The sequence below is a fragment of the Daphnia pulicaria genome, chromosome 2 (assembly GCF_021234035.1).
Source record: "Daphnia pulicaria isolate SC F1-1A chromosome 2, SC_F0-13Bv2, whole genome shotgun sequence".
NCBI lineage: Eukaryota > Metazoa > Arthropoda > Branchiopoda > Diplostraca > Daphniidae > Daphnia > Daphnia pulicaria.
Window position 1 is genome coordinate 12,825,811 of NC_060914.1, and position 23,477 is coordinate 12,849,287.

The window sequence follows — 23,477 nt, forward strand, 5'->3', positions numbered from 1 at the left end:
AGCTATGGAGCGTTACATACACACAGACAGACAGGCAGACAGACAGACAGACAAAGTGACATGGTTTTTATTTTTCTGCGTATGCGATTATTAGCTTCGCCCTTCGGGCTCGCAATTATAGGAACAACAATTCGGCACTTAAGATAGAAAAGCAAGCTTATCAGCTCGCCGCGAAGGGATAGTTGTAAGCCAGTTGAAAACTGTCTTAAATGAAAAATTCAGGGCTTATTGTTAATTCGGACTTTTTGCTTAATCCCTTCCTAATTTTTCTGAATTTTTCTTTAAATTCTATGTTTTTTCTCTGAAATTTTCTGTAAAAAAAATTCTATCGCGAAATTTTGATTTGTCTGAGTCATGATTAACAAAGGGCATGGGTCAAAACAATATTTTATGGGTATAAACAATATTATTCTAAAAGCAAGTAAATCTATAATGAGACTTGAACCATGGTCCTCTTCATTATCATGCCAGCGTCATAACCAAAAATCTATTTTTCGTCTATTAATTCGATCCATTATCAAAGTAAATAAAATTATTTTTGTTCTGGCAGCACCGCATATTTTTTGTGTAATTTTTAAGACCAAAAAGTCTGAAATCTGTTGTGAATCTGTTATTCACACTTTTCTTCACAGACTTTTTTGTCTTAAAACGGGATTTTTCTGTCACAGTTCAATATCCTTGCAAGTTATTAACGTTTAGTTTGCTCAACTCATATTTCCTTATATCCCTCATATAAAATAACCATCTTTTAGTTTAATTACTAAAAAACAAAAATGCAAATCTAGTTGTTGCGTCATGGTTTGGACATCAAAGATTGCGTCATCACGGAGATGCTATGGACATCTGGTGGTGATTAATTTTGACCAAAATTGAAAAAAGTTGTAGTCGCTACCGCCAGATGTCACTAGTCGTAAAACAATTATTTTAGCAGTTTTTCATTAATTACGGGAAAACTAATTAAGTAAATGGAATTATTTTTGTTCTGGTCGCACCGCATATTTTTTGTGTAATTTTTAAGATCATAAAGTCTGAAATGTGTCGTAAAACGCCCGAGCTATGGAGCGTTACATACAGACAGACAGACAAAGTGACATGGTATTTTTTTTTCTGCGTATGCGATTATTAGCTTCGCCCTTCGGGCTCGCAATAATTTCAGCTAACACTAGAATATATAGTAACCATTTGTTATGTAGCAAAATAGACTTGCTTTATCCGGTAATAATTGTTGTATTCATTATTTGATTTTTTTACATCCTGGGGTCAGGGGTTCAAGTCTATCTCAGACGCCTTCGCTCTTTTATTATCTCAGCTACGATCCATCTGGCTGCCGTCGTCGCCGCCGCCGTATCGATCAGCGTCTTGTTTCTTTTTTTCGTGTGGGTTTTCTACAACTGATTTTAAATTGACCGCCACCGTCGAATAAGGTCGAAATAATTTTTCCAATCGCTTGTACAATTAAGTAATTTCTTTTCCGGTCAGTGGACGAGAACTATTTTTCGATTCCAATTTGAACAGATTATTGAATTAGAACGGTCGTCCGATTTTCAAGAACTTGCGTCGATTTCCTTGTAGTTTCCTTCGTGTTCTAGTGTAACTTTGCACAGAATATAAAATGGAAACTCTGGTACGATATGACAAGTTCTGACACTATTTGGAGCAGAAGAACTTCACGAAATATGAAGTCGAAATATTCCGGTTTGAATGGTTCAATTCCGGCCAATGGCAACATCTCTAGGCGTGCCACCGTGTACCGGGTGTAGTTTTCCGCTCCGGGGTAGGACGTGTTACGCAAATGTGTCGCCATGTAATTAAATAACTTTCGATCGAGTGCTTCTGCTGTTGAAGCGTTGTTGTTGGCTTTTAAAAGAATTTCCTTTTCTTTCTTAGTTTGCAATGTTTTTTTCAGACTGTTTTGGCAAACATTTATTTTCCCTTCTAGAATTTGTTTCTCCTTTTATAAAAAATCGATCGTTTCGTTCAGATTCTTGTTGTCACATGAAAGTTTGATAATATCATTGTTGCTGCCATCTGCCATCACATTCCCAATAGATTGGAACCTCTAAATGGTATCCAAGTAGAAATATGATTGTAATTAACATACAGTATCCTACTTCCTGGCCCCCGTTTTAGTACCCCAATTAAATGCTTTACTTACCGCCGCTGTGTGGTTTACAAACAAACCCAAAAAGGACGAGAGTGCAGATATATTTGCGTCTTTCGCATCCTATATACCTACCCGTCCTATACAACATTTCTCAACAAATATACAAATCATCCTTATTGTTTCTAAATCAAACAAATTCAGCTGAATAGGACTATATAGACCTACCTATATTAGGCTATAAACTTCATTTGATGATATTTTGTTCCGTGCCAATCGATATAGACAATATAGGCCTACACAAATAATATTAGGAGGTTTATGAATTAACCATACGTAATAGTAAAGGTGGCCTATAATGCATAAGACATATATTATTTCATGTTCCACTATCTAATATAGACATAGTGCTGACGCAGTAGCCTATTGGACGACGACTAAATACGACAAAAAGCACACACTTAAAATAGTAAGTGTATTTTAGTTTTTTTAAGTGGATTTGCACAAATAAGTGGCGTGGGCCACTGAACTACTTAGTTTTTCAGTGTCAAACCGCCGCTGTGTGTCTACCATATTTTTTTCAGCTTTATTGACGGACTTTTTTATTCAAAGTAAAAGTGGACGGGCTCGTTGTGGTCGACTGTCGTGTTGGTTCCGTTGGATCCGGCGACTACACATTGGGTCCTGTTGTGGTAGAAATCTTCGGTGGCCAAATGCGAGTTGTTCATATGAGTGCCCGACTCCGTCAACCAAGAAATGGTCAGGCGCACATCACATGGATGGGGAATGGCATGCAGCCCATACGCGAAGACACTGAAATAAAAAAAATACATATTTTATATGGAACGTGTATATTAAGTTAAGTCGTTCCGTTTCTGCAGACGCAGTAGTTTTAACTAAGACCTTACAAAAATGTTCGTCATGCTATCGGCCAAAGTGGTGCGCATTGGAGTAAACTGCGCACGACTTTTTGCTTGTCTGCTGCTTGAAATAACATCAATATTTAAACATTGAACTGAATATTTTTCTCCGCTTTTTGAATGCACAACAACTGTTAATATATGATGGTCGTATAATATTAGTCAAAGAATTTATATAGGCTACCTAGTACGATATGTAGACCAACGGATCTTGACGCCGGCCTTTTCTGTGCAGATACCGCTGAAGTACAAATCGTCGATGGGATGAAATGGAGTGGTCTGGAAGGCGGCCAGAAACGGGAGGATGGTCTCACCGGGAAATAAGACACCGTTACCATAGAAATAACGAGGGTAATCATTCCATGGCCACTCTTCCACCGACATATCCCATTTGCCATCTGATTTAAAATAAAGAAAAACATCCATCAATCACCGTGAAATGATATACATTCGCGACTGAAAGTTTCTTTACGTGAAGCTCAAAAATAAATACGCCTTTTTACTGTGTATCGGCGGATGGTATTGGCCTATCATAGTCTAACCATCAACCTCTACCATGAAATATGCCCACAGTCAAATTTCAAATGAGGCCTATTATACCTCGGGCAGGAAACAAGTTGCCAGCTGAAGTGCCGTAAATGCTCTGAATGGACCGATTGTGGAAACGGACGAACTGGGCCAAATTGCGAATGTTGACATAGACGTCGTCGTCCACTTTGAAAAGGAAATCGAATCGCTGGTGGCAGTGCCTGTACAACCAGTTGAAGAGTCCGGCCACTTTGAGGGATAGATTCCGGTAGAAATCGGCCATTTCAATCTGAATCAGGTCGCCGTGGGTTTTGTTCTCCTCTTCGATTTTGATTTGGGTCTCGTTACTGCCCGTCAACCCCAAAATGAAGGCGAAACCGGCCACGACCATTGAACTGTTGTGGTAGGACGCGTTGCTGAGATGAGTTCGCCACGTCTGCCGGATTCCATTTCGCTTGTCGAAATTGCCGGTGGCCGAAATGACGGCGAAGAAAACACTTTGCTGCTTTTGATTGATGGTTCTGTTGGCGGAAGTCTGCTGACACGCGGGAACGGCGATAGGGTAGCGGAGTGAAGTGACGTTATTAATCACGGGACCGTATTCCGGCTTGAGCGGCTCGATTCCGGTTAAAGAAAGCAGCCCAAGACGGGCCACCGCGTACCGGGTGTAGTTGTCCACTCCAGGGTAGGGCGTTTTTTGCAAAGAAACGGCCATATAATTAAAGAAATCCCGTTCTATTACTGTCACGTTAGATGTCAAGTTTTTCCTGTTATTATTCTCCCTGCTGATATTGTGGATGAGTTGTTCTGTTTGATTCTTTTCCTGTTCCAACAATTTCGTTTGGTTAGTCAACGTCTCGTTGACGTGCCGAACTAAATTGTTTTGCGTTTCTATCAAAGTGGCCAGGATTTTCTTCTCTTCTTGACAATTATTCATCTGTTTCTGCAATTCCACGATTTTAACTTCCATCGCAATTTCTTTCGTGCGTCTCATTTTGTCCTTTAGCAACGATCGCAAACTGTCCTCCTAAATTATGGTTAGATATATATGTACAGTGGGTACCGAAAGTATCCGTACGGCTGAGAGGATCAGTAGGAAAAATGCGTTTTTCAAAACGCTCCCAAAAATAGAATTCTCGGTGGAATTCAATAAATTTTTTTCAAAGGTTAATATTAGGGCGGGGTATCATGTGATTTTTTTTTGGAATTTTTCAACAACGCGATATGTGGTTTTTATGGCGTTGCGTAAGTATCCGTACGGCCGAGAGCTCTAGTAGGGAATGGGCTTACTTTGGAGGCCTGTCATTCGGTATCTACGTAATATTATAGGGTGGGAAAGTTCTTAAAAAAAAGAGCTGCATTAGCTCTATGTGTGGTCATAAGATCTCATTTTTCAAGTTTCATTTATAGTCTAATGAAATCGAAATTGAAAACATGAATTATAAGTTTTCCGTTTATTTCCCCTCGATTCCCCCTCACCAGTGTTGCCATATCTCAAAATCTCTTTCTTCCCTTGGACAGAAGAGGGAAAAAGAAAAAGCAGAGCAATAGATGCCTGGTCGGTTCTCGGCTGTGTTGGCTTCCCTATCCCGGTTTCAGGGTAAACGTGGTCCGATTTGGAAACTGGAATGAGCGCTCTAGTGAGTGTGTCAGCTACTACGCTCAGCTACTTTTGAGAGCCTAGATGGCTCTGTTTCCAGTTTCTACTTCACAATTCTGACAAGCTCCGCCCTAAAATGTCTTAAAATCGGGGATACGTTTACCCTAAAACCGGGATAGGGAAGCCAACACAGCCGAGAACCGACCAGGCATCTATTGCTCTGGAGAAAGGGTAAATATTTTGGGATATGGCAACACTGGTGATGGGGAATCGAGGGGACGAAAACGGAAAACTTATAATTCGTGTTTTCAATTTCAATTTCACTACTATAAATGAAACTTGAAAAATGAGATCTTATGACCACACATAGAGCTAATGCAGCTCTTTTTTTTAGGTTAGATTAGGTTACTGACATTAGAAACTCAAAATTTAAAAAAATAACCCAATAATGCAACCCACCAACGGAATATCAATAAAAAAGCTTAAATAAGTATGGTAGTTGACTAAAAACACGAAAAAAGTTGACCAAAAATAATTTTAATGCTATCATATGCAATTTTATGTAAGCCAAAAAGCCCCGACGCTGTGTGGCCGATGCGCCCCCAACAAAGTGGTCTTGGTATATTATGCACTCTCTCATATCTCATATCATATATCTCTCACTCTCTCTCACTCAATATTATTGAATATATCTTATTTAAACTATTGTAAATATAAAAAAAACTGAACAGGATTAAAGAGGAGATAACGTAGAATATTTTCCATATTTTTTTATAATTTTAAAGTAATCGGGAAAGCCGATATTTGATTCAAAAGTCATCAAGGTAGGACGACACAATTTTAAGACGAAAAATTTATTTCATTTTTCATTCCTCAACCGTTCGCCGTACTGCCATGAAATTTTGTTTTAAGATGCGCATTACTAACATCTACATCTCCTGATTTTTTCAATATCTTATTGCAATTCTAACCCATCAAGAAATCAATTGAGCCAGCCGACCCGAACCCCAGATCGCCCCACTCTCATACTATGTCAAAGTATGATTACAAGATATAATGTCGTCACGATAAAGACGTGCTGTAGATATAACAGCTTCATATAGGATATACCTGCTCATAAAACATGTTGGAATAACAAATGAAGTAGAAAACGCTGCTGGTGGCGATTAATAACACCAATACGACGACACTGCTAGCGGTGGATAATTGCTGGTTCAACCGTCGGATTTTGCTGGTCAGACTATTCAAATTCATGATGGGTGTATGTTATATTAGTCGTTGCTGTGCGCGACCTTTTGTGCTGATGGGGATAGATTTTCAAAAACAAATTTGGGTATAGTTTTTAAATATTTAGTTTTAGTGTGGGAACCAGCGACCAAATATAATAAAATTCAAAAACAATCAAGACTCTATCGAGTCATAATCGGACTAAGTAACCACACAAAGACACCACTACTCCAACCGATTTCATATAAACGACGAAAATGCCAAATATAAATAACTATGGACTCATATATAAAAGGCAACCATATTTCACTGATTTCTTTGATAAGAAATTAAGAATAGATACAAATAAATAAATTTGAAAACCAGAATGTAAATTTCTCTAAATGGAAAACCATAAAATTTAAACCCTTTTAAACATGTAAAACCAAAAAAGCGCAAACTCTATTTTATTAGCAATGAGATTCTTACCTTTCAAGACCAAAGCCATCAGAATAATGTTCACTATAATAACTAATAATAATGTGAGTTGTAGCCAATTCAATTCGATTCATGTGCAGATTTCGTCAATGCACAGGTGTGGGGTGGAGTCAAAAGATCAGGTTCTTTATTATTTCCAGAAATGGTAACTCCTCAAATAACGACAGATCACCTTCCTAAATATAATCTTGGTTTCTTTTTCAAATCACGTCGTATGCCTATTAGCAACAGAATTGGACATTTTACCTCTTCTGAATTGCGCATAAAAAAAAATAAATAAAAAAATTACGTCACGTGAATAAATGTTTCTGTTCGCGTTCTATTTACGTCCGAGTTTACGTCTCGAATTTCTGGCGCAGAAATCTTTATTTGCGTGATATTTTTGAAAAATAATTTATAAGTCGAATAATCAACCAAGTCATAGTTGACAGCAGACATTTAATAGCTTTTTAACTAATTATTCATTTTTCTCAATTTAATGAAAAAAAAAGATTTTCGTTATTGTCATAATGTCAATAATCTACCCAACAATGGTTACATTCTCCTCCACATTTCTCCACACAATAAATATCAACAGTACGGTCGATAAGGTGGCTGATTTTTTCCAAATTGCCTGATTGTACATGATTCATTTCGATTTTATTTAAACTTGTCCTAAATTTGTTGAACTAAAATCCCTTTTTAAAAATGTCTTGTTATGGTCCCGCTTTAAATTTTCCCGGGTCGATAACAACGCCATCTAGCGGTAAAATTTGAAATGTCCAATTGGAAAATTTCACAATGAAGTAAACAAACAAAAATGTTATGGCGATTTTCCATTTTTAAAAGTTAAGAAGATTTTAAATTGACGGCCATTCAATGGAAAATGCATTGACCAACGAACTGGGTGAATTTGTAACGTGTGGCGTTTGCACGTCTGAATTTGATGCCGAAAAAAGGAAACCGAAATTTCTGCAATGTGCACACACACTTTGCCTTCTCTGTTTGTTAGTGTTTGGAGGTGAGATACCTGTTGAATATCTGTTAACCAACAATGTATTTTCCTATATATCACTTGATTGCGCTGGCTAAACGGATGGGTGAAAATACGGATCAAAGTCAAAATGAACGGGTTCATTTGGGTTGATTGTCGTATTGGTACCGTTTGATCCGGTGCTGCTGACGACGCATTGGGTTTTATTTTGATAAAAGTCTTCAATAGCCACGTGAGACTGATTCATTAAACTGCCCGAAGAAGTCAGCCATGAAACAAAAAGACGGAGATTGCAGGGTCGGGATAAGTCGGGGCATTCCATCGAGAAGACGCTGTTGGAAGAATAAATGGCATATAGAATTATAGATGTTATGCCAATGAAAAAGTAGTAGTCGAGCAAAAAATCGTGCGCAGTTTACGCCGATGCGCACCACAGCGGCCGATAGCAGAACTAAGATTGTTATTACGCTTGACCACCTATGTACCACAATCCTTTGTTCGACAAGCAGTCGTTTCTCGTCTCGTCTCATCCTCTACATAGGTGGTCAAGCGTAATAACAATCTTAGTTCTGCTATCGGCCGCTGTGGTGCGCATCGGCGTAAACTGCGCACGACTTTTTGGCATGTCTACTACTTTTTCATTGGTATAACATCTATACCTATTATATTATACATCAGTTGAAAATTATAAATAATTATTAAAAATGTAATATAACCTGGTTGATTTGGAAGAAAAATGAAGAGTGATGTTCGTTTTTTCTGTACAAATACCGGTGTAATAAACGTCATCAGACGTCATTATAGGCGTCGTTTGCATAGCAGCCAATAACGAAAGAATTGAATTCCCGGAAATGACCACACCCGGCCCATTAAAAAAACGAGGATATCTAGTCCATGGCCACTCCTCGTATGACATCAAATGTTTTCCTTCTGATCAAAAATCCGTCGTTAGGCCTATTTTCTTGAAATATATATTGAATAACTATATAATAGCTACTGTTTTATTTAATATTTACCTCGGTCAGGAATGTAGTCTCTACCGTAACCAATGTAGGAACCGAACAACGTCTGATTTGGCGAGTGTGGCTTCTGCTCGTTAACGAAATGAGCGAGATTGCGCACATTAACGTAGACATCGTCGTCCACCTTGAGTAGAAAATCAATTTGTGCTGCGCAGTATCTGTGCAGCCAATTGAAAAGGCCAGCCACTTTAATGGCCAATCTATAGTAGATGTCAGGGATTTCAATTTGAAGGATGTCTTTGTGAGTTTTGCTTTCTTCTTCGATTTTGATTTGCGTTACATTTTTGTCGGCCAATCCTAAAATGAAAGCGAATCCGGTAATGTTCATCAATAATTTATTTTGGGTGATGCTGTGATTGTCGAGATTGAAATGAGTTCGCCACGTCTGTCGGATTATGTTTCGCTTCTCGAAATTATCCGGGGCCGATACGACAGCGATGAAAACACTTGGATAATCTGTTTTCACTTTTTGACACGGCGAAATGGTGATGGGATACCGAAACGACGTAAAATTATTAATCACGGGACCGTATTCCGGTTTGAGTGGTTCGATTCCGGCCAATGGCAACATGCCTAGGCGTGCCACCGTGTACAGAGTGTAGTTTTCCACTCCGGGGTAGGGCGTGTTCCGCAAATGTGTCGCCATGTAATTAAATAACTTTCGATCGAGTGCTGCTGCTGTTGAAGCGTTGTTGTTGGCTTTTAAAAGAATTTTCTTTTCTTTCTCATTTTGCAATGTTTTTTTCAGGCTGTTTTGGCAAACATTTATTTTCCCTTCTAGAATTTGTTTCTCTTGGTATAGAAAATCGATCGTTTCGTTCAGATTCTTGTTGTCACATGAAAGTTTGACAACATCATTGTTGCTGCCATCTGCCATCACATTCCTAATAGATTGGAACCTCTAAATGGTAGTATATCCAAGTAGAAATATTATGTCAAAGTGATTACAAGATATAATGTCGTCACGATAAAGACGTGCTGTAGATAACAGCTTCATATAGGATATACCTGTTCATAAAACAGCATGTTGGAATAACAAATGAAGTAGAAAACGCTGGTGGCGATTAATAACACCAATACGACGACACTGCTAGCGGTGGATAATTGCTGGTTCAACCGTCGGATTTTGCTGGTCAGACTATTCAAATTCATGATGTATGTTATATTAGTCGTTGTTGTGCGCGACCTTTTGTGCTGATGGGGATAGATTTTCAAAATCAAATTTGGGTATAGTTTTTAAATCTTTAGTTTTAGTGTGGGAACCAGCGACCAAATATAATAAAATTCAAAAAACAATCAAGACTCTATCGAGTCATAATCGGACTAAGTAACCACACAAAGACACCACTACTCCAACCGATTTCATATAGGCCTAAACGACGAAAATGCCAAATATAAATAACTATGGACTCATATATAAAAGGCAACCATATTTCACTGATTTCTTTGATAAGAAATTAAGAATAGATACAAATAAATAAATTTGAAAACCAGAATGTAAATTTCTCTAAATGGAAAACCATAAAATTTAAACCCTTTTAAACATGTAAAACCAAAAAAGCGCAAACTCTATTTTATTAGCAATGAGATTCTTACCTTTCAAGACCAAAGCCATCAGAATAATGTTCACTATAATAACTAATAATAATGTGAGTTGTAGCCAATTCAATTCGATTCATGTACAGATTTCGTCAATGCACAGGTGTGGGGTGGAGTCAAAAGATCAGGTTCTTTATTATTTCCAGAAATGGTAACTCCTCAAATAACGGCAGATCACATTCCTAAATATAATCTTGGTTCCTTTTTCAAATCACGTCGTATGCCTATTAGCAACAGAATTGGACATTTTACCTCTTCTGAATTGCGCATAAACAAAAAATAAAAAAAATAACGTCACGTCAATAAATTTTTCTGTTCGCGTTCTATTTACGTCCGAGTTTACGTCTCGAATTTCTGGCGCAGAAATCTTTATGTGCGTGATATTTTTGAAAAATAATTTATAAGTCGAATAATCAACCAAGTCGTAGTTGACAGCAGACATTTAATAGCTTTTTAACTAATTATTCATTTTTCTCAATTTAATGAAAAAAAAAAGATTTTCGTTATTGTCATAATGTCAATAATCTACACAACAATGGTTACATTCTCCACATTTCTCCACACAATAAATATCAACAGTACGGTCGATAAGGTGGCTGATTTTTTCCAAATTGCCTGATTGTACATGATTCATTTCGATTTTATTTAAACTTGTCCTAAATTTGTTGAACTAAAATGCTAAAAATGTCTTGTTATGGTCCCGTTTTAAATTTTCCCGGGTCGATAACAACGCCATCTAGCGGTAAAATTTGAAACGTCCAATTGGAAACACAATAAAAAAGTAAACAAACAAAAATGTTATGGCGATTTCCCATTTTTAAAAGTTAAGAAGATTTTAAATTGACGGCCATTCAATGGAAAATGCATTGACCAACGAACTGGGTGAATTTGTAACGTGTGGCGTTTGCACGTCTGAATTTGATGCCGAAAAAAGGAAACCGAAATTTCTGCAATGTGCACACACAGTTTGCCTTCTCTGTTTGGAGGTGAGATACCTGTTGAATATCTGTTAACCGACAATGAATTAGAAATATCTAAACTTCAACAGAAAACATGTCATGATGAGACCATTATCTGTCCTTTCTGCTGTAAAACTTCAACACAATTGAATGTCCATAATCTACCCAACAATGGTTATGTTCTCCACATGCTCAACATGCTAAAATTGGAGGGAGAAAAACTCGCACCAGCTACACCTGTTGCCGCCCTGCAGTAATTTTCAATTTTTAACTGGACTTTTAGAACAAATGTGAATAAAGTATAGGTTTAAAATTTTTTAGGGGACCTACTTGGTGCTTAACATGTGGAACTCTGAGAAAAACTACATGTGCAGCACCTGAACATTCTTCAGTCAACCTTACACGTTCCACTTTAAAGAATATAGAAGCCTTAGTTCACCTCAAGGAAGATTTGCAGGAAGCCAAACTTGAAGTTGCTAGCGACTTGGCCTTGTCCATTAAAAAACGAAAGAAATTCAAGAAATATTTAAATCTGCTAATCAAAGAATTCACAACTGCAATAGAAGAAATTGATGAACTTCAAGATGAAAATGATTCTATTATGTGGCAAACGACTGTAGAATTGAATGAGGCTCGTCAAGCCACAGCTTCGCCACACATATCGGACGACAATTTCTTGTCAAATTTATCCTCCCTGTTGGACGATTTAAATCCCAAAGACATGCCGGTGATGGACGCACTCAAATTCAAGTTAGACAAGTCATTCGAAATCTTTGAGAAAAGTTTCCACGAAACGGTTACCACAGCTTCCTACCACGAACTGCGGAAGAAATTAAGAATTCAAATCAGTTTGTTTGACAAAGAAGATCGTCCGATTCCTTTGACGTGTCCTTTGCTCGAAGAAGGGTTCTCGTTGGATAAAACAAGTGCATTAGACGATTCCATCCAGCAAGATTTGAACTTACTCTCTTGTCTCATGTTTTCTTCATTGCGAAGACAAAATATTCCGTTGACGACTACCGTTTCATCTGTCACAGATCCTGTTCCTTCTATTTCCCAGGATCCCAATCCTATCGTGTACTCAGAAGACGATAGAAGCCAAGAAAAAGTGCCTTCCGTTCTTGAATCGAACGATCGTACAGTTTCGCCTGAAATCAGTTTACCTTTTAATCTGCCCGTCAACAACAAATTCATCCCTGGTCAGTCCATTTTCATTCTGAGACTGTGGCAATCTGGTATTCTGAATGGCGCAATCTATATTCGCCCCGAGCCTACATTTCATCCGGTATTTACACAAAGTTTGGGCGAATTTTGTTTCCAGTTTCCGAAAATCTTTTTCTCATCCGCCATGAAGGTGTTATATCGTTTGCTGTTCATTTCCAGTCCTAGTACTTACAATTTACGATTAAATACTTCGTGTAGGTCCTCCCCGAAGAGTTGATCTTATTCCCAATGGTTCATCCCATGTTCCAGCCTTTCTTGCCAGCCATGATATCCAACTTTAATCGCCAGGTGTCGAGGTGTACCATCTCTGGGATTGACGATGTTGGAGTGAACAAATTTATCGTTTCAGCCTGTCACAACAGAATAATCGGTTGGAATTTCGTCTTTCCTTTGAGTAATAACATGTGCTCCATTCAGCACGCCACACTGCAACCAATAGCACCAGTCGCCGAGCTTTTTGGTCGCGTCATCCATCGCCAAATGTCAAAATCAATGGTCGAGCTGAGCAGAGCCCAAGCCAGTGACTATACATTGACTCTTGAATCGAGATAATTATTAATAAGGCAATAGTTTTTTGTTCTTTTTAACGTTGTCCAGATATAAAATAACCGCCTTATTAATAGTCTTAATTCGTTCATTATGAAATAGCCCGTGAAGTAATTTGAGCGCACTTTCTAATGCTTGATAAAAACAGAATAAACTTTTGTATTGTCCACTAAAGATAATTTCCCGGTCGGTGGACGAGAACTATTTTTCCATTCCGATTTGAACAGATTCCTGGATTAAAACGGTCGTCCGATTTTCAAGAATAACTGGCGTCGATTTCTTTGTAGTTTCCTTCGTGTTCTAGTGTAACTTTGCACAGTATATAAAATGGCAAGTCTGGTACGATGACAAGTTCTGACACTATTTGGAGCAGAAGAACTTCACGAAATATGAAGTCGAAAATGGCTACGTCGAGTGTCGAAACATTGGAAGAACTTGTCACTTGTAACATTTGCTCAAACCAATATGATGAGGAAATTAGGAAACCAAAGTTTCTTCAGTGTAGCCACACCATTTGTCTTGAGTGCTTTGAAGTATGATATTTTTAAAAATCATAATTTGTCTTTATTTTCAATCCATTGATGAAAGTTAGGCTGCACGTCAAGAAAACACTGTTACATGCCCTTATTGTCGAAAACGCACGTTAAAAGACAATGGTGATGATGAAGAGTGGGTTCTTCCCAACAACCAGTATGCGTTAGAAATGCTCAGATTGAAAAGAAGTGGATTGGATTCCATGTCATCGACTGTAGAATTGTAAAATTCAATTTTCAGTTATAAAGCTTTAAGTTAACAGAATTCTCATATTTATAAATACTTCAGGAGGGAGCCAGCAGAAGAAGATGTTGATGAAGATGCGATGATGGAGGTGGTGGCTGAATGCTTCATGGTTGCATTTGCGCAGGCTGTGAGTAGTAGGGAGATGGAAGAGGAAACCTTGAACGAAGCCTATTACCAGAGCTTATTGGATGATCATCAAGAACCAGAGGTTACGGTAGCAGAGCCCCCTGCCATCCCATACATGTGAGAATGAATTTTTCCAAGTTATAAAGCTAACCAAGTTAAGATCCTGAGTTTTTACACTTTGTTGGTAGAGAGCCAGCAGGAGAGGAAGAAGAGGAGGAACAACTGATGTTGGCGCTGGCCCTTAGTTGTACAGAGATGTAAGAGCAATTCTTAAATGAAGTCACGAACCAGACTGTCTTATTGGACCAGCAGCTAGAACAGTTACAGCAGTTACAGTAACAGTTACAGCACCCGCTGCCATCATATGCACCACCGTGCCTTATTCAACTATAGTGCCGAGAGAGACGCTATTATACCAATTGTTTTACTACTCTGAGTGGGTTTTTTAATTGGGACATCCTAATCGAATTCGAAACAACTCTTACCAAAAAAATCAATATAAGATTTTAAAGCTCTTTGATATAAAATAAAACTTGGGTTTGTTTGTCCCGTGTTATCTTCTTGTTTTTCACAAGTCTAAGCTGAACAGTGATATTTTAATTTTGTAATTAGTTAAATTACAAATTTATTTTTTTTTACAAATGGGCAAATACGATTTGAGACCCATTACTTCGGAGGAGTCCATATCACCAAGTGGTAAGAATTTTTTATTTACCCTCTTAAACATCTGAGTAACTGCTAATTGAAAGTGACATTTCAAAACAATGAAAAAACGAGTTTTTCTTTTTATTCCAGTTTCGGTTTTTAAATATCCCTCGCTTTTTTAAGCTAGTGTTAGTGCAAACGATCAATAGATGGCTTTTTTGCTTGTGATTTGAAAATGTTATTTAGGTTTTCACTGTTTGAGTGGTGGTCATAGTGTCACTCGTCTATTAGTGGAGTCAGCTTTTTTTCAGTAAAAAGCGCTGCGTTTGCGAAATGGGCACTTGTTCAATTTTTCCGATAACCGCCATATTGTCGGTCGTCAGATTTCGCCAATTTCACTAACTTCCGTTTCCGATTTCCTTAACCCTCGCATCAGACTTAATAGAATAATTTTTTATATTAATTACTCTGTTCGTAGTACTTATTTGGTTGGCACGTTTCAATGTAGTAGCTGAATAGATATTGCTCTATGCATAATAAAACTAGCAACACTGCTTGTGGTGCAATAACAAGTGCGACATTATTTGGAGCAGAAGATCTTTGCACGAAATATGATATAGTCGAAAATGGCTACGTCAAGTGTCAACACACTGGAATATCTTGTCACTTGTAACATTTGCTCATACAAATATGATGAGGGAATCAGGAAACCGAAATTTCTACCGTGTAGCCACACCATTTGCCTTGAGTGTTTCCAGGTACGAAATAATGTTTAAATTCATAAGATATCTAGTTATTTTTACCCATTTCTAAAAGATAGTCTGTACGTCAAGGGAACACTATCACATGCCCTTTCTGTCGCAAACGCACATCAAAAGACAATGGTGATGAAGCAGAGTGGATTCTGCCAACCAATCAATATGTTCTGGAATTGCTCAAATTGTAAGAAACTGTACCACAGTAAAATAATTTTTTTCAGTTGTGAAGCAGATAAGATACTGAGTTTTGAAAATCCTCCAGGAGACAGCCAGAAGAAGCTGTTGTTGAGGAGAATGATCAGAGTGAAGATGAAGAGGAGGCTGAATCATTCATTTCTGCACTTGCACTAGCAGTGAGCAGTAGAGAGATGGAACTGCAAGCCATGAATGAATCCTTTTACCAGAGCGAACTGTACCAGGAGAGCGAGGAAGATGAGGAAGAAGAAGAAGAAGATGAGGAAGAAGAAGAGGAAGAAGAAGAAGATGAGGTAGAAGAAGAGGAGGAGGAGGAAGAGGAGGAGGAGGAGGGTAGTCAATTTACGACAACACTGGGGATGACATGGAATTCTACTGAGATGGAAGAGATGAAAGCCTTGAATGAAGCCATGCATCAGAGCTTATTGTCCCATCAGCAAGAGCAAAAGATTATGGTGACAGCAGCCTTCATGTAAGATTTTATTATTAGAAATTATAAAGCTGACAAGATACTGAATTTTTGCACATCCTTTGATAGGGAGCCATCAAAAGAGGAAGAGGAGGAGGAACTATTGATGATGGCACTGGCCATTAGTGGTATAGAGATGTAAGAGGAAACCTGGAATAAAACCATGCGCCACGTCTTATTGGGCCAGCAGCAGAGACAAGAGAACAGCAGCCGCTGCCATCCTATGCACCACCGTGCCTTATTATTCAACCAGTGCCAAGACCTCCTACGAGGAGCTGAATCTATCTAGCAAGAAGTATATTATGGGTGCCGTTATTGGATTGTTTTAGTTAACGCTATAGTACCTTTTTACCATTTTCCCAATTGTGTGATTTTGTATCGCTTAGAATTTGTACTGGTGATCTATTTCTGTTCTGTATGTTGTTTGAACTATTTTGGAATGATTCTAGAAATTACCAACAGGCATTTAAATTTTATCACTATTAGAATTGATTTTGAAATTAATTGGGAAACACGATTGATACTCATTACTAGGAGTCCTCATCGCTTTCTTTTTGTGCCTTACTCATTGAACATAATAAAGAATTTTGCAGAATTGTTTTTCAGTCTTGTTTTTGTTTTGAAATTCTCCCGCTTTTTTGCTGGTCGTTGCGTAAAAGATCGATAGATGGCTTCCTGTTTGATCTTCCGAGTTTCGTCTGCTAAATCACACGTGAGTGAAATATTTGAAAGTGAAGAACAAGTTAAAGAGAGTTGGCTTGCATTTTGCCTTATTAATTTCCAAATTTTTCCGAAATAGCTGCAGTTTACTCAAAATATTTTATAAATGGCGGTAATTGCTGCTAGTTTAACCTGTCCATTTAGTCCAAATTTTGTCGTGAAACTTTCTATCAGCCTGATGTTTCCAGTCGTTACCAACTGCATTCTCCGCTTGCAATAAGAACACAAAAGAAAAGCAGTCACTGGAGCAGTTGTCAATCAATTGTAAGTAACATTATATTTGCAAAAATTGTTGTGATGCAGCATACATGTCCTCCCAACTTGTGAATCAGGCATCACTGATGTTATAACTTATAAGCTGTGGATCGAAAAACAATCGAGAAGCTCAAGAAAAGTGGCTGCTATTGACCTAAACTGAGGAAGAAGTAAAGAAATCTTAATCTTGCCTTCATGGTTAACTCGTGTGGTTGCATTAATTCATGGGTGTACAGGTATGTAGTATGTTTCAAATAATTATTTCCTGTTGCTTTTTCCAGTTGTTTTCTACTTTCGCTGACTAATAGAATTATTTTGTTATTCTTTCCTACAGATTTTGCTAGTTTTGGGACTTGCTGCGTGTCATTGGAGCAGCTAAGAACATCACTTGATAACCCTGTCACCAAAGATTTTGGACGATGGGGAAGAATTCCATTCAAAGGTAGGCCCAATTTTATTATTGATTCACCTTCGTGGACCCATTTCTGTTTGGATAGATTTTGCCTTCAATGAATACGTGATACAGGACTAGACCCTTTTACCTGTGTTCTATTCGCGATAGTTATCGACCTACAATGTTGAAACTAATAAGCCAACGTGCTGTCATCCAGTAGGTTCTTTGAGCAATCTCACCTTTCCTATATTTCAATTTGATTTCACGTCTTTTCCATATTTTCAATGAGATTCCGATTTCATCAGAAAATTTTAAATGGCATTCTCATAAGTCATTTGTTTGTTTTTTTTCATTCCGGTCTCTTACTCTCAAAGGTTATTTGAGTGTTTGACGTCATTTAAAAAATGTAACTACGACAAAATGGAAACATCATTTTGGAATGGACAACTTGTGAGGCGTGACAAGTTGTGTTAGGAAAAGCTTTTGGCGATGGCTAGTGGCCCGATGTCGGTTGGCGTGATTTGAGCCGTGATTCCATAAGCACTTTTCCATAGCAACCAAAGATTCACAGTTCAAACGAATTTGTTCTCGGGAAAACAGTAAATTTGATTCTTTGGATCAAATGTTGAACTTGTTGATTTCTTCTAGAGAGAAAGATCATCTTTTTATCGCCTTTACTTGAGAGGGTTTGCCTTGAATTGTTTACATTTTTAACTTGCACCGACTTGCTGTAGGAGAACTAGTTATTGCTAGAGGAACGGAGTAAAATTTAAAGTTAACGAAACTGACCACTGACCAACACAACAAACTCAGTAGAAAGCCGTTTTAAATTCAGCCATGGGTGCTGTATAAACCGATTGCCAGTTGTTAGTTTAAAATTATTGTGAAATTGTGAAATAGATCAGCCGTGTATTATTTTTCTGTTTGAGATAGTATGACGACGAAGAAAACAAGAAAAATGACCAAATTTGAGTATTTGGTGCATGCTAATTATTAGCGGTAGGCCTATTTTGGTTTTGTCCTGTAAAAATGATGATTTCCGATTGTTTTGACAAAATCAAGATTGTTTATACAGCTTAGTTCTTTCCAGTCTTTTTTTTTATTCGGATTGTTGTAATGGTCACATTCACCGATCGGATTTTGTTCTTCAAAAACTCTTGGAAGCCACTCGTCAATTTCAGCCATTTTCTTCTTTGCCCAAGACGTATTTAAATTTTTGATCAGATCGTCACTCTCTTCTCCTAACCAAAAATGAACAGACGAAAGTTTAACCTCCAATTACAATCTAAATGAACACCACGTAGGTATATAACGATTCATTATTTACCTGGATTCCAACACTCAAACTGGTTCTCTGCCAAGCAGACTCCAGCGATGTTGTTGCCTTCGAACGCATCGTACCAGTAGGTTTTGTTGCCTCTGACACGGTTGTAAATAACCCAGCAAATAGCTCTTTGACCTTCTTCGCTTTCGCTGGCAGCTTCTCCGATTAAAGTTTTCTTAAGAATGTCGTAGTTTTGTTTACCTTGCGGTGTACTGCGATCAAGACTCACGTTCTCTGTCATTTGTCTTAATTGTCTTAAATGACAGCAGCAAACAGAAGTGGAAATAATCAATAATCGAATCTAAATTTATGGCTCATCATGCAATATACCTGTTAATTCTGTTTTGGCAGCTTTTGAAATGTGATGTGCCCGTGTTGAATGTCCGTCTTACACTCAATACCGGCTATTCAAAGTGTATCGTTTTATCTTTATACTAAACTTTAAATGATAAGCTAGGCCCTATCACATTTTTAGCCTTTGTACCGATGCAATTCTATAATTTACAATTGATTGCAACCTTTGTGATGCAATCATTTAAAGATGGTAAACAGTAAAACCCGCGAAGCTTTCTTATTATTGCGACAAAGATTTTTAATACTGCATAGCCATCAAAGAATAAAGAAAGCCCGAGTCGTATATCTTATTATGATCCTCAGCTGTGTGGAATCAACAGCTCACCTGATGATAAGCAAGGGCTGGCCTTTGTGCCGTGTGTTTACCCAGCAGTCTCAGAGATGTGCGTAACACAATAGGTCATCATCGGCTATGAAATGTAACCATATAAGGGAATACAGGTACAGTTCTGAATCACCAATGATTAATAAAGCTGTTATTTGTTTTCAAAACTGCATATGGCACCACTGTATCTCAATCGAAATTTCATTTGAAATTGGTTGCTTGCATCATTTGAACGGCCAAGGTTTTATCTGGTTTTCTAAAGGGCTTTATCTATATTTCTTTATCGAAAAAACATGCAGTATTATAAAGCGTACCTTTTTACTACTTTTGTTATTTATGAAGTTACTCATGCACTTAAGAAATCTGCAGTCGATTTTTACAAGTGAATAGAGAAAATGGCGTCCATCGACACTGACGGTGAAATTCAAGATTTAATTACTTGCAGCATTTGTTTAACCGAATTCGATCAAGACGAGCACAGTCCAAAATTTTTGCCCTGTGGCCATACCCTTTGCTCTTCGTGTCTCAAGGTAAATTAAAGTTAACGTTTAAATAATGCCCGAAAATCTCATAAACATTTTTGCTCAGGCGATTCGTGAAAATCGAACGATTCGATGTCCATTATGTCGCAAAGTCCACACGCAAATCAATTTGGCGACTTTACCTAATAACAATTACGCCCTGCAGGTGGCGAAACTTGCCAGAGAGAAAAAACAACTCGAGTCGCTGTTACGACAGAACGAAACGAGTCGAGATTCTTTGCTGTCCAGCACTGCTGACGACTTTTCGGCATTGAAAACTCAACTGGGCAAAATGCGGGAGCGTCGACAAACAAATTTAAGTCAGGCCATTGAAATGAGGAAAGAAATTTCAGCCTACCTGTTGCTAGTGCTGGATTCGGTCAAGAACGCGGAGAAGGAAATAGCCGGACAAGTGGATGAGAACGACAGATTTTTGACAGATTTAATTTCACTTTACGAAGGAGAGAACAAACTGGCGAATGTCAGCGACGAATCGACTGGAGAAGCTTCGAATGTCACCGATGACATGTCAGAATTGGAATCGTTGATGAGTAGCTGTCAGTTAATGCGTTGCCCTGACGACACGGAAGAAACGATCAAAGAGAAAATGAGCCAATCGGTTGAGAAAAGTCACGACAAATTGAAGCTAGCTACTTGTGAAATGACTCAATTGCATAAGTGGAAGAATGCGTCGTTCGTTTTAAAAGCGCAAGGTCCCGGCTCTGTTTCGTTATTCAATTCAACTATCAAAATTGATTGGACAACTACTCCATTTTCATCGAAAGATTTGAATCATTTACTTTTGTCGCATTTGATTTGTTATGTAATTAAACCGGCCGCAGCGACGACTGATGTTCCAAACGCTTCCAGCGGATTCAATCTAGCATCCCTTTTTTCTATTTCTGCCGAATCAAACCGACGTTATAGTGAAGCCGATGATTCTTACCTTGCTTCAAGACTTGCAGAATTGTTCTCGGATGCTGACGAATCAACGGAATCCAGTTCTGAATATGGTGGCGGCACCTCAATTTCTTCAGGACTTTTTTACAGGAGAGAATCGTTTAACCGTTCAGATGAAAGTAGATTTGGCTCTGAGGGAGGGTTTGGAACATATAGTCAGCGAGAGAGACGATGGATTTATTCATCAAATAGCGATTAAAATTATATGTCACTTATTGAAAGGTGATATTAAGAATTAGACTTTTTTTAAATTATCCCACTATTCATTTAAAAAGTCTGAAATTATTACTTAATTTGGCCTCTTTTCAGCTTTTGACAGTGTGTAATAATGTAATGTGCTTTAATTAAAACCCCATCTTTTGATTTGTGAATTGCTATTTGTTGTTTTTTTTCTTTTTTCTTTGGTTAATGAAATGAACTGCAGATTTAAAAAAAACGATCCACCGTTTCATTTTGGGCATTGGCTTTATTTATGTTTTGGTGGTTTAGCCTCGGGCCAATTGTTGACGTTCTGTTGATGTGCCAAATTCCAGAATGGCAATGGCTAATGACGTTGAAGATTTTGTCACCTGTGGTGTTTGTTTGTGTGAATATGACGAAGAAATCAGGAAGCCAAAATTTCTATCATGTTCCCACACCGTTTGCTTTTTATGCGTGCAGGTGAATGATACATTTCATTAATTATCGTATACCTTCTAAGGAAAGTAGTACACTAATTTTTAAACATATCTTAAGGAAATTCGTCGTGGTGTCACTATTACATGTCCCTTTTGCCGTAAAGTGATTACCAAGGACAATAGGAAAGAGGTTGAATGGATTCTACCCAACAACACTTATGCGCTTCAAATGCTCAAATTAAACAAACAAAGATCTGTGTCGTCAACTGTTGCTGCGTAAGTATTTATGGCTTGTCAATGCACTCAAAGCATACCGTTGAATAACTTTTTCTGTATTGCTAGGATGGAAAACAAGAACCCAGATGCTCTTTTGAAGTTGAAAGACGAACTTGTAAAAATTAGAGACTCTGGATTCAACAAGTTAGCGTTGGCCATTCAGAAACGTAAAGAAGTTCAAGATCAAGTGGGTCTGGTTTTAAAATCCCTCCATGCTGCAGAAGAAGAAGTGACAAAATTTCAAGATGAAAATAATCTTTGCCTGGTGGAAATGATTTCAATCTTGGAAGCAAATGCAGGATCATCTTCGACAAAAACTAACCCTCCAGGAAAAGGCTTGATCTTATCAGAGTTGATGTCTCTAGTGGAAGGCTCTACATCCAACGATACACCCGAGACCCTGAAGCAAAAGATGTCAAAATCAGTCGAGATGTACGAACAAAAACTTGAAGAAGCGACTGCAATTGCTGCTAGGACCAACTCTAAAACCAAAATTCGAGTTCATTTGACAGACGAAGACGGGATTCCAATTTCGACAGGAGGCGAGCAAGAAATTGGATTACAACCCATCGCTCAGGCTTTGGATGGACCTCAAATTTTACAAGATTCGATTCTGCTCTCACACACCGTTGTTGCGTCATTGAAAAGGAAATCAAACCTGGTTGAATCACAGAAGCCTGCAGCCAGCGCTTCCGCCGCAACATCTGTCCCACCACCTGCACCCTCTAATAACGAAAGATTTTTCATTGGGAATCTTCCTTCCAAATTCATCCTCAGACTGTTTGAAAATTTTGATTCGGTGACTGGTACGCGGGAGAACCGCGATAGAAACAGTCTTGGGGTTCCTAAAGGCGAAGTTCACATCCGTCCTGTGCCAACATTTCATCCGGAATTCGTCAAACAACTGGGCAATTTTTGTTACAAATCTCCAAAGAAGTTTTTCAGTACTATTGACAAGGTATTTTTAATTTCTCCATTAATTCTAGAAACTCGCCATTTTTATTGATGTAAAATTTGAATGAATAACAGGCCATGTCTGGAGTGTTTGTCCTGTTTTCCATGAACCACTCCAAGTTCAAGCCTGCCGTTCCCAGCATGATCGGTCACGATTCCGGTGAGAATCGCAGTTACGACCAACTCTACGACTTTGCAGCAATCGATATCAATGACGTCGGAATCGATTTAGTCAAAACTTCGGCTGGTAAAGTGATTGGTTGGAGTTTTGTCTTTATCCTGGAAGATAACGAACATTTTCAAAACCGCAAGAATTTGCATGAAACGGTTTCAGACAGCGAGCTGTTTGGCCGGGTTATTAACCACCATTCACTGGATTGTATGAACCAGTTGAGTAGAGTCAGCAGGGCAGAACGAGATCACTATTTTCTCACTTTAGAATCTCAATAGTCCACATTGCCTTTTAATGTTTATACGTGAGCTTTTATAATGTTTTCATACGCACCTTTTATGGGCCAGACAAATGGGGTTTTTATTAAACGGTATCCTTTTTAACTCGAGATTTTTAGACTGTTGTATAGGTGATTGTGCTGACTGTGAAAACAGACGGCCAACTGATAAGTAACAA

At 38.2% G+C, this 23,477-nt stretch overlaps 5 protein-coding genes and 2 long non-coding RNA genes across 8 annotated transcripts; 4 read left to right on the forward strand and 3 right to left on the reverse strand.

The window, feature by feature from the left end:
• Positions 1-2,592: 2,592 nt before the first annotated feature.
• LOC124326201 (lactosylceramide 1,3-N-acetyl-beta-D-glucosaminyltransferase-like) lies at positions 2,593-4,572 on the reverse strand. The gene is made up of 3 exons (XM_046784904.1): positions 3,622-4,572; positions 3,206-3,419; positions 2,593-2,914 (listed from the first exon to the last, which is right to left on the reverse strand). Exons 1-3 carry the CDS (start codon positions 4,541-4,543, stop codon positions 2,704-2,706), a joined length of 1,347 nt encoding a protein of 448 aa, XP_046640860.1. The 5' UTR covers positions 4,544-4,572; the 3' UTR covers positions 2,593-2,703.
• Positions 4,573-7,854: 3,282 nt separating this feature from the next.
• Positions 7,855-8,900, reverse strand: LOC124326870. The gene is made up of 3 exons (XR_006915918.1): positions 8,843-8,900; positions 8,543-8,756; positions 7,855-8,158 (listed from the first exon to the last, which is right to left on the reverse strand). It is a non-coding gene; the product is annotated as an uncharacterized LOC124326870 (long non-coding RNA).
• Positions 8,901-11,107: 2,207 nt separating this feature from the next.
• On the forward strand, positions 11,108-14,622 carry LOC124326124. Its single transcript, XM_046784778.1, has 7 exons — positions 11,108-11,433; positions 11,496-11,659; positions 11,728-12,760; positions 12,829-13,709; positions 13,769-13,932; positions 13,999-14,199; positions 14,271-14,622. The coding sequence occupies exons 1-4, from the start codon at positions 11,302-11,304 to the stop codon at positions 13,180-13,182; spliced, it is 1,683 nt and encodes a 560-aa protein (XP_046640734.1). The 5' UTR covers positions 11,108-11,301; the 3' UTR covers positions 13,183-13,709; positions 13,769-13,932; positions 13,999-14,199; positions 14,271-14,622.
• A 1,412-nt stretch (positions 14,623-16,034) lies between these two features.
• On the forward strand, positions 16,035-16,604 carry LOC124326733. The gene is made up of 2 exons (XR_006915753.1): positions 16,035-16,152; positions 16,219-16,604. It is a non-coding gene; the product is annotated as an uncharacterized LOC124326733 (long non-coding RNA).
• Positions 16,605-16,851: 247 nt separating this feature from the next.
• Positions 16,852-23,404, forward strand: LOC124326150. Of its 2 annotated transcripts, XM_046784817.1 has the most exons (6): positions 16,852-17,133; positions 17,459-17,566; positions 21,492-21,662; positions 21,738-21,895; positions 21,962-22,853; positions 22,925-23,404. In XM_046784817.1, exons 3-6 carry the CDS (start codon positions 21,537-21,539, stop codon positions 23,297-23,299), a joined length of 1,551 nt encoding a protein of 516 aa, XP_046640773.1. In that variant the 5' UTR covers positions 16,852-17,133; positions 17,459-17,566; positions 21,492-21,536; the 3' UTR covers positions 23,300-23,404. The 2 variants fall into 2 exon arrangements, with proteins under 2 accessions (XP_046640773.1, XP_046640772.1); XM_046784816.1 differs by lacking the exons at positions 16,852-17,133; positions 17,459-17,566 and adding an exon at positions 19,623-20,051 and having other exon boundaries at positions 20,110-21,662.
• Positions 18,411-19,280, reverse strand: LOC124326600. The gene is made up of 3 exons (XM_046785513.1): positions 19,173-19,280; positions 18,846-19,096; positions 18,411-18,759 (listed from the first exon to the last, which is right to left on the reverse strand). The coding sequence occupies exons 2-3, from the start codon at positions 19,081-19,083 to the stop codon at positions 18,524-18,526; spliced, it is 474 nt and encodes a 157-aa protein (XP_046641469.1). The 5' UTR covers positions 19,084-19,096; positions 19,173-19,280; the 3' UTR covers positions 18,411-18,523.
• LOC124327788 (tripartite motif-containing protein 5-like) lies at positions 19,917-21,201 on the forward strand. Its single transcript, XM_046786785.1, has 2 exons — positions 19,917-20,051; positions 20,110-21,201. Exons 1-2 carry the CDS (start codon positions 19,917-19,919, stop codon positions 21,199-21,201), a joined length of 1,227 nt encoding a protein of 408 aa, XP_046642741.1.
• Positions 23,405-23,477: the final 73 nt, after the last annotated feature.

Bases quoted from the DNA above. Each gene is read 5' to 3' on its own strand.
- LOC124326201 (XM_046784904.1), bottom strand. From the start codon at position 4,543: ATGAGACGCACGAAAGAAATTGCGATGGAAGTTAAAATCGTGGAATTG. The intron at 3,420-3,621 runs GTATAATAGGCC...ATTTTAAATCAG, and splicing joins CAACTTGTTTCCTGCCCGAG to ATGGCAAATGGGATATGTCG. The intron at 2,915-3,205 runs GTAGCCTATATA...TTTTTATTTCAG, and splicing joins TGGTCTACATATCGTACTAG to TGTCTTCGCGTATGGGCTGC.
- LOC124326124 (XM_046784778.1), top strand. From the start codon at position 11,302: ATGGAAAATGCATTGACCAACGAACTGGGTGAATTTGTAACGTGTGGC. The intron at 11,434-11,495 runs GTGAGATACCTG...AAACTTCAACAG, and splicing joins TTTGCCTTCTCTGTTTGGAG to AAAACATGTCATGATGAGAC. The intron at 11,660-11,727 runs GTAATTTTCAAT...AAAATTTTTTAG, and splicing joins ACACCTGTTGCCGCCCTGCA to GGGACCTACTTGGTGCTTAA.
- LOC124326600 (XM_046785513.1), bottom strand. From the start codon at position 19,083: ATGACAGAGAACGTGAGTCTTGATCGCAGTACACCGCAAGGTAAACAA. The intron at 18,760-18,845 runs GTAAATAATGAA...ATTTTTGGTTAG, and splicing joins GTTTGAGTGTTGGAATCCAG to GAGAAGAGAGTGACGATCTG.
- LOC124327788 (XM_046786785.1), top strand. From the start codon at position 19,917: ATGGCGTCCATCGACACTGACGGTGAAATTCAAGATTTAATTACTTGC. The intron at 20,052-20,109 runs GTAAATTAAAGT...ATTTTTGCTCAG, and splicing joins TTTGCTCTTCGTGTCTCAAG to GCGATTCGTGAAAATCGAAC.
- LOC124326150 (XM_046784817.1), top strand. From the start codon at position 21,537: ATGGCAATGGCTAATGACGTTGAAGATTTTGTCACCTGTGGTGTTTGT. The intron at 21,663-21,737 runs GTGAATGATACA...ACATATCTTAAG, and splicing joins TTTGCTTTTTATGCGTGCAG to GAAATTCGTCGTGGTGTCAC. The intron at 21,896-21,961 runs GTAAGTATTTAT...CTGTATTGCTAG, and splicing joins GTGTCGTCAACTGTTGCTGC to GATGGAAAACAAGAACCCAG.